The 12,624-nt window shown below is 41.9% G+C and overlaps 2 protein-coding genes across 3 annotated transcripts; both read left to right on the top strand.

Moving 5' to 3' along the window:
• Positions 1-139: 139 nt before the first annotated feature.
• On the top strand, positions 140-4,693 carry LOC142859466 (olfactory receptor 2Y1B-like). Of its 2 annotated transcripts, XM_075989636.1 has the most exons (2): positions 140-1,041; positions 4,672-4,693. In XM_075989636.1, the coding sequence occupies exons 1-2, from the start codon at positions 140-142 to the stop codon at positions 4,691-4,693; spliced, it is 924 nt and encodes a 307-aa protein (XP_075845751.1). The 2 variants fall into 2 exon arrangements, with proteins under 2 accessions (XP_075845751.1, XP_075845750.1); XM_075989635.1 differs by lacking the exon at positions 4,672-4,693 and having other exon boundaries at positions 140-1,075.
• Positions 4,694-11,062: 6,369 nt separating this feature from the next.
• Positions 11,063-11,998, top strand: LOC142859464 (olfactory receptor 2Y1B-like). Its single transcript, XM_075989634.1, has one exon. The coding sequence runs from the start codon at positions 11,063-11,065 to the stop codon at positions 11,996-11,998; it is 936 nt and encodes a 311-aa protein (XP_075845749.1).
• Positions 11,999-12,624: the final 626 nt, after the last annotated feature.

The following is a 12,624-nucleotide window of genomic DNA, read 5'->3' as shown; positions in this document are numbered from 1 at the left end:
GACCAATGGGATGGATTAGCAAATTGAAAGATGGCAAGCATGAGTTTTGAATTTGTAGAGTACTAGGAGTGGTGTTTTAACCCATACTCCTTACAGGAAACAATGAGTTGAGTTTTAGTGTTTGTACAAGTAAAATGCTATGGGAAATTCCAACTCCACTTCACAAGCGAGTTTCATGTTGGTGGGTTTCTCAGACTGGCCTCAACTACAAGGCTTCCTTTTTGTCGTTATTTTGATCTTCTACTCCCTAACTGTCTTTGGCAACACAACCATCATTGCTCTTGCAAGACTGGATGTTCGACTGCACACTCCCATGTACTTCTTCCTCTCCCACCTCTCCTTCCTGGACCTCTGCTACACCACCAGCACCATGCCCCAGCTCCTGATCAATCTCCATGGACTTGACAAGACCATCAGCTATGGAGGGTGTGTGGCCCAGCTCTTCATTTTCCTTGCTCTGGCCTCCAGAGAATGTTTGATTTTGGTGGCGATGGCCTTCGACCGCTATGCTGCTGTGTGTAATCCACTCCACTACACCACCATTATGCACCCCCTCTTCTGCAGGGCATTGGCCATCTTCTGCTGGATAGGAGGCCTTGTGAACTCTCTGATTCAGACAGGACTTGTGATGGCCATGCGACTCTGTGGCCATCAACTGAATCACTTCTTCTGCGAAATGCCCATATTCCTGAAGTTGGCCTGTGAGGACACAGAAGAAACAGAAGCTAAGCTGTTTGTGGCGCGAACAATAGCCTTAGTGTGCCCTGCAGTTCTGACTTTAGGATCCTATGTTCACATTGTCCGGGCTGTACTAAAACTCAAGTCAAGGTCTGGACGCAGAAAGGCTTTTGGGACTTGCGGGTCCCACCTCGTGGTGGTGTCTCTCTTTTATGGCTCGGGTATTTATGCATATCTCCAGCCAGTTCGCAGATATTCTGAAAGCAAGGGAAAGTTTGTTGCCCTTTTTTATACTATTGTTACCCCCTTGTTCAACCCTCTGATCTATACCCTGAGGAACAAAGATGTGAAGGGGGCCCTGTGGCAGGTGCTAGGGAGAGGCACAGACCCGGGGTAGCACAGGAGGAGGAGAAGAGCTAGTAAAATTTCTGTGGTAGCTCTCCATCTAGAATACCATTTGAGCTTCTACTGGTCCCAGCAAACAGTCCAGTGTTCTCAGGATGTCAAGGCCTTCCTTTTGAGCACACTGTAGGAGGCTGTCTGTCGGCATGCCTTGCAGGTCAGGATCTAGGGCCTTTATGTAAAGCAGAATTAAATGGTACTTATAACACAGTTTTCCACAAAAATTTACTTGGAGACTATATTCTGGCCACATTGGAAAGTAATAAAGAGCCATAGGTATTGGGGCAGTGATGAGGGAGGTAATTAAATGTGACATTACTTTTTATGAAGTCAGTGATTCCTAACAGATGACACTGGGTCTAATTACATAAGTCATTAGTTCCCCCTCCTATTTTTAAGTATTTGTGGGCCTGGTCACACCCTCCCAACCTCTTAAGGCCTGTTTCTAACTTTCCTGATATATACTACCCATCTAGCTTTCTCGTGATTTCTGTTTCTGAGAAAATAAGGAGATCATCGTCTGAGACACTTCACTCCGCATATAGAGCTTTAGATCTTATGTAGGTATCCTCCTGGGGAAAGTTTGACAGTCTCATTCCAATACCACAGATAGATTGAAAGCACAAATACAAAAAAAATAACCATATTAAATTTTCAGGGAAATATCATACGGAGGATTATGTTATGGCTGTATCTTGGAGATCATTTTTGACTTTAGGTAGTTTAACTAATGTAGAGTAATTGCGAATGTCACTGAGGAGGACATAATTTCCTGAGACTACCTCTTAGCTCTTCTGTGGGTTCTTTGCCTGGGTAGAATACCCAAATTCAGACAACGCTGATTTCCAAGAGAAAAACATACAAGTGTTATCATTTTATGTATACATGAAGAACTTCACAGGAGAGCAACTTTTCAAGGAAAACACTGAAACAAGTTGTTTCTATAATTTTCGGGCAAAGAACAAATCATTTGTGAAGGAATAGCAAGCAAATGGGTCTCTAACAAAGTAGTAAATTCTAGAGATTTTGCTAAGACGCATGCCTGTAATATGAAAGCAAAATTAAAACGAGTGTTACTTTAGTTGGTTCATTTACTCAGGTTCATTACAACCCTACATTACTAGTCTTGGTGACAAAGTCAAAATCATCATTATGGTTTCCTGCATGTAGGAAAAAGCAGGCTACACAGACATGCCTAAAGCTGCATTTTCTCACATGATTATAACTTCAAGTAATCTATATTCCAATACTATTTCTATTTTATTTTGTATCTTGAGATAGCCTAGTCAAGTCCTTCCATTGCTTTGGAGTGTTATATGATACTTCAATAGAAATGTACAATATACAATGACCACTTCAACTAATTGGCATGTCTGTCACCTCAGATAATTATTATTCTTTATTTTGAAAACCATCATAATCACCTCAACTAGCTGTTTTTGGAACGCACAACTAAATACTGTCAGCCATTGCTGTCTAATGTGCTAGAAAATTTTAGGAATTATTGTTCACATCACAACAGGTGAACCACTCAGCAATTTCCTGGAGTTGATTAGTCGTCGGGGTACTTAATAGGTGCTTATAAAGTCTCATTAAAAGTGGACTATCCATGAGACATTTGGACTAGAGTGAGAAGTCATACAAGGCCTGTAGCTACCATATTCTAACAGGAATTGATATGGGTTACAGTGAATCAGCAACATTCTATGCTAGAGTCTAGTCACTTGAAGTTATAAGATTCAAAGAGGAGGGGAGAAGGAGGAGAGCGTAAGGTGACGGGATGGTCGAGATGGAGGAAGGACAGAGATAGAGAGCAAGGAAAGAGATATCTTGATTGAGGGAGCCATTATGGGGCTAGCAAGAAACCTGGCACTAGAGAAATTCCCAGGAATCCACTAGGATGACCCCAGCTAAGACCCTAAGCCATAATGGAGAGGGTACTTGAACTGGCCTTGCTCTGTAGTCAAATGATGACTATCTTAAATGTCATCATAGAACCTACATCTAGCCACTGATGGAAGCAGATGCACAGATCCACAGCCGAGCTCCCAAAGTCCAGTCGAAGAGAGGAGAGAATATGAGCAAAGAGGTCAAGACCATGATGGGGATACCCACTTAAACAGCTTACCTGAGCTAATGCGAGCCTATCAACTCTGGCCTGACAGTGAGGGAACTAGCCTAGGACCAAACGAGGCCCTCTGAATGTGGGTGACATTGTATGGCTGGGGCAGACTGTGAGGTCACTGGCAGTGAGACCAGGATTTATCCCTACTGCTTGTTCTGGCTTTTTGGAGCCCATTCTCTTTGGAACCTTGCTCACCCTAGATATATTGGGGAGGGCCTAGATCCTGCCTCAAAGCAATGTGCTAGACTTTGTTGACTCCCCATGGGTAGCATTACCCTCTCCGAGGAGTAGATAGGGGGTGGCATGGGGGAGAAGATGGAGGGAGCAGGATGAGGAGAGGAAGCGGGAACTGGATTTGGCATGTAAAATGGAAAAAAAAAAAGATAGTTTTTAAAAAAAATAAATTAAAAAAAGATGACAAAAGAAAAAAATTCAAATCTGGGAATGTTCCCTAACTTTTGGGTGAGGACTCCCAGTGACATATTTCATGGTCTTGCCACATATAGGGCAAAAGATTTTTATAAATTAGGGATTCTCAAGGCCAAAGTGTTTAGCAATAACTCCTCTTGCTCCTTAAAATTTTACTCTCAAGTATGCAGTGACCTTTTAAAGTTTCTATCTATTGTTTGAGAGTTCATATATGCATATAATGTGTTTTGAAAACCTCCCACCCCACTTCTCCCATGTTCCCCTACACTTTTTCCCTCCCAGCTTCACATACTTCTGTTTTTGAAGCCACTGCATCCACCTAGCGGCCTTTGTGGGCGTGTGTGCAGGACCATCTGTGAGAACATGAGTAGACTCTCCAGGGAACAGCCTTGAAGAAATCAACACTTGCTCCACCAGCAATTGTCCACTGTCAGTAGCTCCTCGGCGAGGGGTGGGACTTGGTGAGCCCTCCCTTTTCCATACTAGGACTTCGGCTGATTTGATCTTGTTTAGGTTGAGCATGTGGTCACAATTAGTGTGACCACAGGAATACAATAACCCTGTCATGCCCAGAAAAATACTATTTCACTGCAAGTGTCCACTACCTCTGGCTCTTCCAATCTTTCTACACCTTCCTTTACAATGATAACTGAGCTTTGCAGGGAGAGGGCTTAATATAAATGTCCCATATAGAGCTGAGCACTCCACAGTCCCTTAGTCATTACACGCTGACTACCTGTGATTCTCTGTATTGGTTGTCATCTGCTAAAAGATTTTTTATTGAAAATAGATTTTTTTTCATATAGTGTATTCTCACCATGGTTTCCCCTCCCTGAAACTCCTCCTAGATCCTCCCCACCACCCAAATCCACACCTTTTATTTTCTCATTAGAAAACTAAACAAACAAACAAATGAGATGGGGGCAAGCCAAGCAGGGGAAAAAGCACACGAAACACATACAGATGCAGAGACGGAGACACACTTGCCTACAGAGAAATCCTGTGAGAACACAAAATTGGAAATCATGATATGTAAGCAGAAGCTTGGTAATGTTTTAAAAAAAAACACAAACAAAGCGTCATAAGACAAGATACCACTGAGTTCGCCTTGTCTTGGCCATCTACTGCTGGGCATGGGGCCTGCCCTTGAGTGTGGTTTGTGCACCCAGTGAGACGCCACTGGAGGAAATTAATTTTTCCTATGTACTGTAAGGTGCAGTGAATTGTTTAGCTACTACACAATCCAAATGAAGTCAGAGAAGAAAGCCTTCTTAGCTAAGCAGAAATTCATATTTGTGCTTGCGGTGTTGAGTCCCCTGAGGGATCACAATGGTCATCCCTTGGCTTAAATGGTTTTCACTGGGAAATCTCCAGCACCCTTAGTCTTCAAGGGCAGCCATTACTAGAGCTGAAGGCCCATCTTCCCTTTAGAGGGAGTGACTTTTCCACGTTTGTGGTCTCCCACTTTGCAGAGACAGTGCCCTGGATTTCCACAGTGGTAGCAAACATTTAAGTGACTTCTTAGAATCCTCTTTTTCTCTGCCTGAGTCTGCAATGCCAAAGAAAATACTGATTTTCAAGTTTATTGTGAATAAAACAGGATAGAAATAAGAAATAGTGATATACTAAATATTGGCTGTGATGTACATAAAAAATCTCAAGCTTTTCATCAAGGATATAAATGTTTATTTAGTGGAATCCTTTTCACACATGGGGGAGAATGAGAGTGTTTTCTGGGGTGTCCATAGAAGGAAATGAACCCATGTGTGTGGTAAAATTCCAAAGGAGGTGTGGAATTTGGTTTGACTGATGACAGGACTTTGGCCAAGGCAGAGAAAATATGAGGAATATCATTATGTAGGGTCTCATGAGTAAGTAATGGCAAGTTGTGAGGATGCTGAATCAATCTGATTATTTTGGACTCAGAAGAGAGAATAGATGGAGCTGAAGGTGGTGGGGCAGGTCTTTGAGAGTCTGCCAATTGGTTATAATTGCCACATTGGGGCACAGAGGTCTCCAAGGCCATACCTGATGAACAACTTTTTTGTCAGGAGGAATAGATAATGCCCCCAGGACAGAACGAAGTGAGGTGTTCACACTGAGGGTCAGGAGATGTCTAGATAGCCTTAAAGTCCAGAGGTACTTTGGTAAAGTGCCAGGTTCTACCCAGCTCAGCTGGTTAGGATACACATTGCCTGCACAGGGGGATACCTCTACCTTCTAATGAGGCTCACTTACTTCTCTCTGGGTCAGAACTATGTATAGTCATGACTTCTCTAAGATAGAAACCCTGTCCTAAGACCTCTATACCCCATAAAATGGACCAGTATCTCAAAGAAACAAGTCTACCTTGAACCTCTCCAGATATAGACAGTCTCAGATGTGTCTCACAAGTCAACAGACTCGAGGGTGGTAAATGAAATGGTTCTCTCTTCCGGAACTCTAGGTGAGTAGTGATTGTGTGAGATGTTCAGGATTCACAGTTTAAAATAAAAAATGACAAGATTCCACTAGGCAATTGGCACTGGGTTCTGCTCTATTTATATGTGGCCTGCTTTGAACACATATAAATGTTAAATTTATGGAAAAACATATTTTATCATCGATAGTCTTTATCAGCATCTATCCTCCCACCTGAACAGATGAAACATATTAAAATTTCAAATTTCAAAACTAGGAAGGCTTCCTGGAAGTACAGACAATGAGAGGGAAAGCATCCTTAGACAGAGACATAAAATAAGCAATTTGTCCATTTAGTCTTTCATGTCAAAAAAAAAAAACCCAGCTGGATTCAAACCATGATTTTGTAGCAGTATATGCACAATGCTGGTGTGCTGTTTAGAGTGCCTATCAGTATTGAATATCACCCTAACCTGTGGCCTAGTATGGGATGTTGTGTGGTCCTGGTGTGAAAGGCAATATCCAGATCAGAACGTTATTGGGACTGGAGGCTGCTTTGGTGTCTAGTAAGGTTTGATAGTGAGTTCATATCCCAGACACTGATGAGAGAGCATCCTCTGTGGTATACTAGGGAGAAGTGAACTTAGATTAGGTTTTCAGTTCCACAGTTCACAGTGAAGGTAATCAGGAAAGAACTCTTGAGGACTCCCCACCCTTGCCCAGACAGAAGATTAAATGTAATGGTTTGAATAGAGCTCCATGGCGGTCTGACAATATTAAATTAATGAACTAGCATGAGAGGGGAAATAACAGAAGCTGTTGGCAAAAAATTCAAACATGAGTCCTGACCAATAAATTAATTATGAAGATTATGCATAGATACACTGGTCCATGCACACCAACACACAGAAAGCTGAACACAGATAATCACTGACTTTTCTATAGCTGAAATCGAAATATATAACTGTCAAGAGTGCTTTGTGTGGCTCAAAGAGATCTGGAACAAGAAACAAACTTTTAAAACACATACAAAACAAGTGTCAGGGCTGGGGCTTAGTCTCCAATATCTCACTCCATCATCCAATGACTGCAGGAACATTTTTACAGCATCCTGATCAAATCCTCACCTTTGAGTGAGCAGGCGCCTGGCCAGGTACGTGAGAATCACTTCCTTTCACAGCACTGTATTTTTAGATCACTTCGCTCTTTCTTAGGTTCTGCTCATATCAAGCCACAATCTGCCTTCTTGGAAATGTCACCAGTGGGTCTAGGCTTGGACCTCTCAAGAACAAAGAGGATTGGGTGTATTTTCTTATGTGACAAGTTTTAACAATTTACATGTGTTTCCTTTTTTTTAATTTATTTATTTATTAAGGATTTCTGCCTCCTCCCCGCCACCGCCTCCCATTTCCCTCCCCCTCCCCCGATCAAGTCCCCCTCCCTCATCAGCTCGAAGAGCAATCAGGGTACTCTGACCTGTGGGAAGTAGAAGGACCGCCCACCTCTATCCAGGTCTTGTAAGGTGAGCATCCAAACTGCCTAAGCTCCCCCAAAGCCAGTACGTGCAGTAGGATCAAAAACCCATTGCCATTGTTCTTGAGTTCTCAGTAGTCCTCATTGTCCACTATGTTCAGCAAGTCCGGTTTTATCCATGCTTTTTCAGACCCAGGCCAGCTGGCCTTGGTGAGTTCCCGATAGAACATCCCCATTGTCTCAGTGTGTGGGTGCACCCCTCGCGGTCCTGAGTTCCTTGCTCGTGCTCCCTCTCCTTCTGCTCCTGATTTGGACCTTGAGATTTATGTCCAGTGCTCCAATGTGGGTCTCTGTCTTTGTCTCCTTTCATGGCCTGATGAAGGTTAATATTCAGGAGGATGCCTATGTGTTTGTCTTTGGATTCACCTTCTTATTTAGCTTCTCTTGGAACATGAATTATAAGCTCAATGTCCTGACTTATTTATGGCTAGAAACCAAATATGAGTGAGTACATCCCATGTTCCTCTTTTTGGGTCTGGCTTACCTTACTCAGGATAGTGTTTTCTATTTCCATCCATTTGTATGCAAAATTCAAGAAGTCCTTGTTTTTTACTGCTGAGTAATACTCTAATATGTATATATTCCATACTTTCTTCATCCATTCTTCCGTTGAAGGGCATCTAGGTTGTTTCCAGGTTCTGGCTATTACAAACAATGCTGCTATGAACATAGTTGAGCATATACTTTTGTTGTATGATAGGGCCTCTCTTGGGTATCGTAGATACAATACGACAAGAGTCGTATTGTAAAGAAATGTCCATTTAAAATAATGTTAAAATATTTTATAAAATTCAAACCTGAGAATTCCAAGACCGAAACAATAGCACTGCTTGGCACCTAAGGACCTGCTCAAAACTGGAACAAGTCCGAGCCTGCAGACTCAGAGATATATCAGGCACTCTCATGCATCTGTCATTATTCTAGGTCCTAAAATTTTAAGTCTGAACTTCCTACCCTAATTTTGTCAGGAAGACTAAAAGAGCTTGCATTTTTTCATAATTAGATTCATAGCAAAGTGGAAGGCTAAAGATATTATCCAGCGAATAGGTTGACTCATGATAGATCAATGAGTCAAAGGAAGAAATCCCCATGAAGACAGGAATGAGAAACGAGCCGTGGGGAAATGGAGCAATACATTGTGGATGAGGAAGCGAGGCCAGGGCTTCACTCGGCAAGTTTTGATTTGGAATCTGCACATGAATAAGAAAGTATCTTTGGGTTTACTCCCAAACTAAGATTTTTTTTTTAAGGTTCTGTACCACCATTTTTATTGAATCTTAGTTTGCTTTTGTTGAAATCCATTAATGAAAAGGACTCGACTTCCTTGTGTTCAGTCTTTGGCCACTGTGCTCTTTGGTCATCTTCTAGTTTCTAGAAACTATTGTCAAATGGTCCCTCAGTTCTGTATGTGTCCAGCTAAGGTTCTGAAGCTTGGCTCAGTTTTGCCTGTTCAGTGTTGTTTTACAGACTGTGGTAGCCACTTGATGTCATATACCTCTTGGTTACATTGTGTTAAAATCTTTGGGGATTGGGAATTCAGGAATTTTTATATAATAATTCTTTTTTTTATTGATAAAAAGAAAAAAAGTTTCAGCCTCTTCCCAACCTCCTTCTTTTGATGTTTCGTTGAGTTGTAGATATGCTAAGAATGTCTACATGGTCGCATGAATATAATTGAGATTAAACTGTACAGCATATCACTAAATGAGAATGGGACAGTGTTGGTTCTTTATTATTGCACAGAAAATAAATATATCTGAGATATTTGGGTGTATCATTCACAGCACCAGGATGTGGAACATGTTCATTAATTCACCCAATGATATTCATTGAAAGGCTTTCTTCCTTCCAATACTGCACTATGAGATTGGGGTACAATGCTGAATAAATTCACAGATCCAGTTGGATGGTCTTTTAAGAGTATTGGAAGGACACACTAATGTTAAAAGTATATATGACACATCCTTCATAATTTAAGAATGCATGAAAGCATTTAATCCCCATCAAAAAAACTATCTTGTATGTGCTGGTTAAAGAAACATATAAATTAACACTTTGTCTTCATAATTCACATTTTCTGCATCTTTTCCAAGAGGACACTAGTATGATACTCAAGTGCTTTTCTTGCAGCATTGCTCCTGCATGGTGCCATTAGCAACCTTCTAATGCAGATTTAATGAGAAGGCAATACATGAATTTGGCATAATTTCTTATATTAAGCAGAGGTGAAACTTCAGTTAATCACTGATTTCCTTCTTTGGGATGAACTTTTTCATATGCCTTTTATATTTTTACCACAGAAATACTAACCTTTAAAGGCAAGCAATTTTGTGCATATGCTACTTCCATAATTCATTCAAGTGTGTTATGGTTAATTCTTAGGTTTCCTGAAGGGATATTTCATGAGACTTGAAGAAGAAATCAAAGGTTTCACACACAAAAAAAATATTTAACATTTTCTACATGCCCTGGATGAAAGCAAGAGTAACTCACCCCTTGTCACTATTAATAATGCTAAAATACTTAAAGGAAGACATGTCTTTTTAAATTCACTCTGTTACTGTGTTGTCTGGCACCCAGGAACTTGGAGCTTTTGAGGAACAAAGATATGAGAAAGATTGTCATTGAACACAACAGATTCTAGAGAATATTGCTGCAAAGAACTTCTGGCTTCAGAGATGAGAACCACTCCTCCTGGGAAGCCCAAGGGTGGCTGGTTACGTTGATTGAAAAAGTACCATACATCACAAGCATAATGGCTCATGAAGTGAAACAAATATGTTAAAAATAATTTTCCCCTAAAAGGATGGAGGTCCATTCTTCTTAATCTTTCACATCAGATGGCAGTGGTATGAGCGAGGCTTCCCAGATCGGTGCACTGACCATTTACACTGAGCAGAAGGTCACAGATGTACAAGAGGGGACAAACATGTGATCTCAGCCTGATTAGACCCAAGGGTTAATAGGCAGTAACACTGCACCTCACAGACTGTGGAGAGCAAAAGAGAAGACCATAGAATACTACATGCATTTCTGTACACTCAGTAATTTTCATTTATTTTGCTTGACTTTAGAAGTTCTTGGAATCAAAACCAAACCCCCTACCACCAAGATGAATGCTGGTTCTGCATTCAATTTTTTTAAAATGCAGTTTCCAAGTTAGTGCAAATGGATACGAATGTCAGTTCTACTAGGGAGGCAAGATGTCAACCCTACTTTCAGAAAAGAAAGTATCAGATTCAAGGATTGACAAACTTGGCTGACGTTCTGGAACACACAAGCAAACAATTTTAAGGACTAAGGTTCAAACATCCTAATGCACTTATTTCTGCATTAGTGAAGGAAAGACAATTCAGCATACAGAACTGAGCAGTAAGATGGAAATCAAAGTGCCAGGTTTAGTAAAACTTAGGGAATATTGGGAATGTTGTTTAGATTCTCATTCTTCATAATGGACATTAAGTTGGCCCCTGCTATTTGCACATACAAAAGGCTATGGACAGTTTCAATGACAGTTTAGGAGGGAGCTTCATTTTGGTTGGCTTTTCAGATTGGCCTCAGTTGGAGCTCGTTCTTTTTCTCTTTATTTCAATTTTCTACTCTCTGACTCTCTTTGGCAACACCACCATCATTGTTCTCTCCCGAATGGACGTTCGACTGCACACTCCCATGTACTTCTTCCTCTCCCACCTCTCCTTCCTGGACCTCTGCTACACCACCAGCACTGTGCCCCAGCTCCTGATCAACCTCCATGGTCTAGACAGGACCATCAGCTACCGTGGGTGTGTGGCCCAGCTGTTCATATCTCTTGCTCTGGGCTCCACTGAGTGTGTGCTCCTGGTGGTGATGGCCTTCGACCGCTATGCTGCTGTGTGCCGTCCCCTGCATTACACAATCATCATGCACCCCCTTCTCTGTCAGGCACTGGCCATTGCTTCGTGGGTAGGAGGTTTCTTAAACTCTCTGATCCAGACAAGTCTCATGATGGCCATGCCGCTCTGTGGACACCAACTGAATCACTTCTTCTGTGAGATGCCGGTTCTCCTCAAGTTGTCCTGTGAGGACACGGGAGGAACAGAGGCCAAGATGTTTGTGGCCAGGGCTATAATCTTGGTTTTCCCTGCAGCACTGATTCTAGGCTCCTATGCACAGATTGCCAGGGCAGTGCTGAAGATCAAGTCAATGGCTGGACGCAGAAAAGCTTTTGGAACTTGTGGATCCCACCTTCTGGTGGTCTCCCTGTTTTATGGCTCGGCCATTTATACATACTTACAACCCAAGGGCAGCTATTCTGAGAGTGAGGGGAAGTTCGTTGCTCTTTTTTATACCATCATCACCCCCATGCTCAACCCTCTGATTTACACCCTGAGGAACAAGGACGTAAAGGGGGCTCTGTGGAAGGTGCTAGGGAGAGCCACAGACTTGAGCTAGGGGAAGAAAACAGGGCCAGTACAAACTTCTGTGATAGCTCTCATATCCTTACGTCTATCCTGTTCTGTTGAGTAAGAAATAGTCCCAGGATTGTGTTGCTTTCCTCTTTTGGAGTTGAAAGTCAAGATCTCTTTAGCCTCTTTCTCTTAGGGTCTAGAGTCCCTGAAAGAAGGGGCTCAAAGCAGATTTAGCTCAAGCAATGCACAAGAATGCTTGAGTCGATGCTCTGTTCTCACCACATGAGAATAGCACAGGTGTTTAGGAATTCCTGAGTATGCAGGAAGGCTTAATTGGACGTGACACCCAAATTTTTCCAAAGACAGTGATTCCCTTTGTATGTGTGTGCACTTTGCCCCTCGGTGCAGAACGCTGTTTATCACTGGTCTTCTAACTAGTTAACTGCATCCTCTCAGGGTTTAGGTTCCCAAGCAATCCCTGCCTTTCTAGTTTTTCAGTTCTGCTGTTACTAGGGGGGAGGAGGGGAGACTGTGGTCAGATACACATCATCAAAACAGAGTTTTTGAGAGTTTTAGAGATGATGTTATTTCACTAATACTTAAGGAAAATAGCAAAATCAGTGAAAGAGCACCAAATAATAAAAGCATCGAAATCTTCTCAGTTGGGCC

The sequence above is a fragment of the Microtus pennsylvanicus genome, chromosome 11, assembly GCF_037038515.1.
Source record: "Microtus pennsylvanicus isolate mMicPen1 chromosome 11, mMicPen1.hap1, whole genome shotgun sequence".
Classification (NCBI taxonomy): domain Eukaryota; kingdom Metazoa; phylum Chordata; class Mammalia; order Rodentia; family Cricetidae; genus Microtus; species Microtus pennsylvanicus.
Note: the sequence above shows the minus strand (reverse complement) of the source record. Positions and strands in the feature narration are given on the sequence as shown.

What these genes read in the sequence shown, in the direction of transcription:
- LOC142859466 (XM_075989635.1), top strand. Translation starts at nt 140, where the DNA reads ATGGGAAATTCCAACTCCACTTCACAAGCGAGTTTCATGTTGGTGGGT.
- LOC142859464 (XM_075989634.1), top strand. Translation starts at nt 11,063, where the DNA reads ATGGACAGTTTCAATGACAGTTTAGGAGGGAGCTTCATTTTGGTTGGC.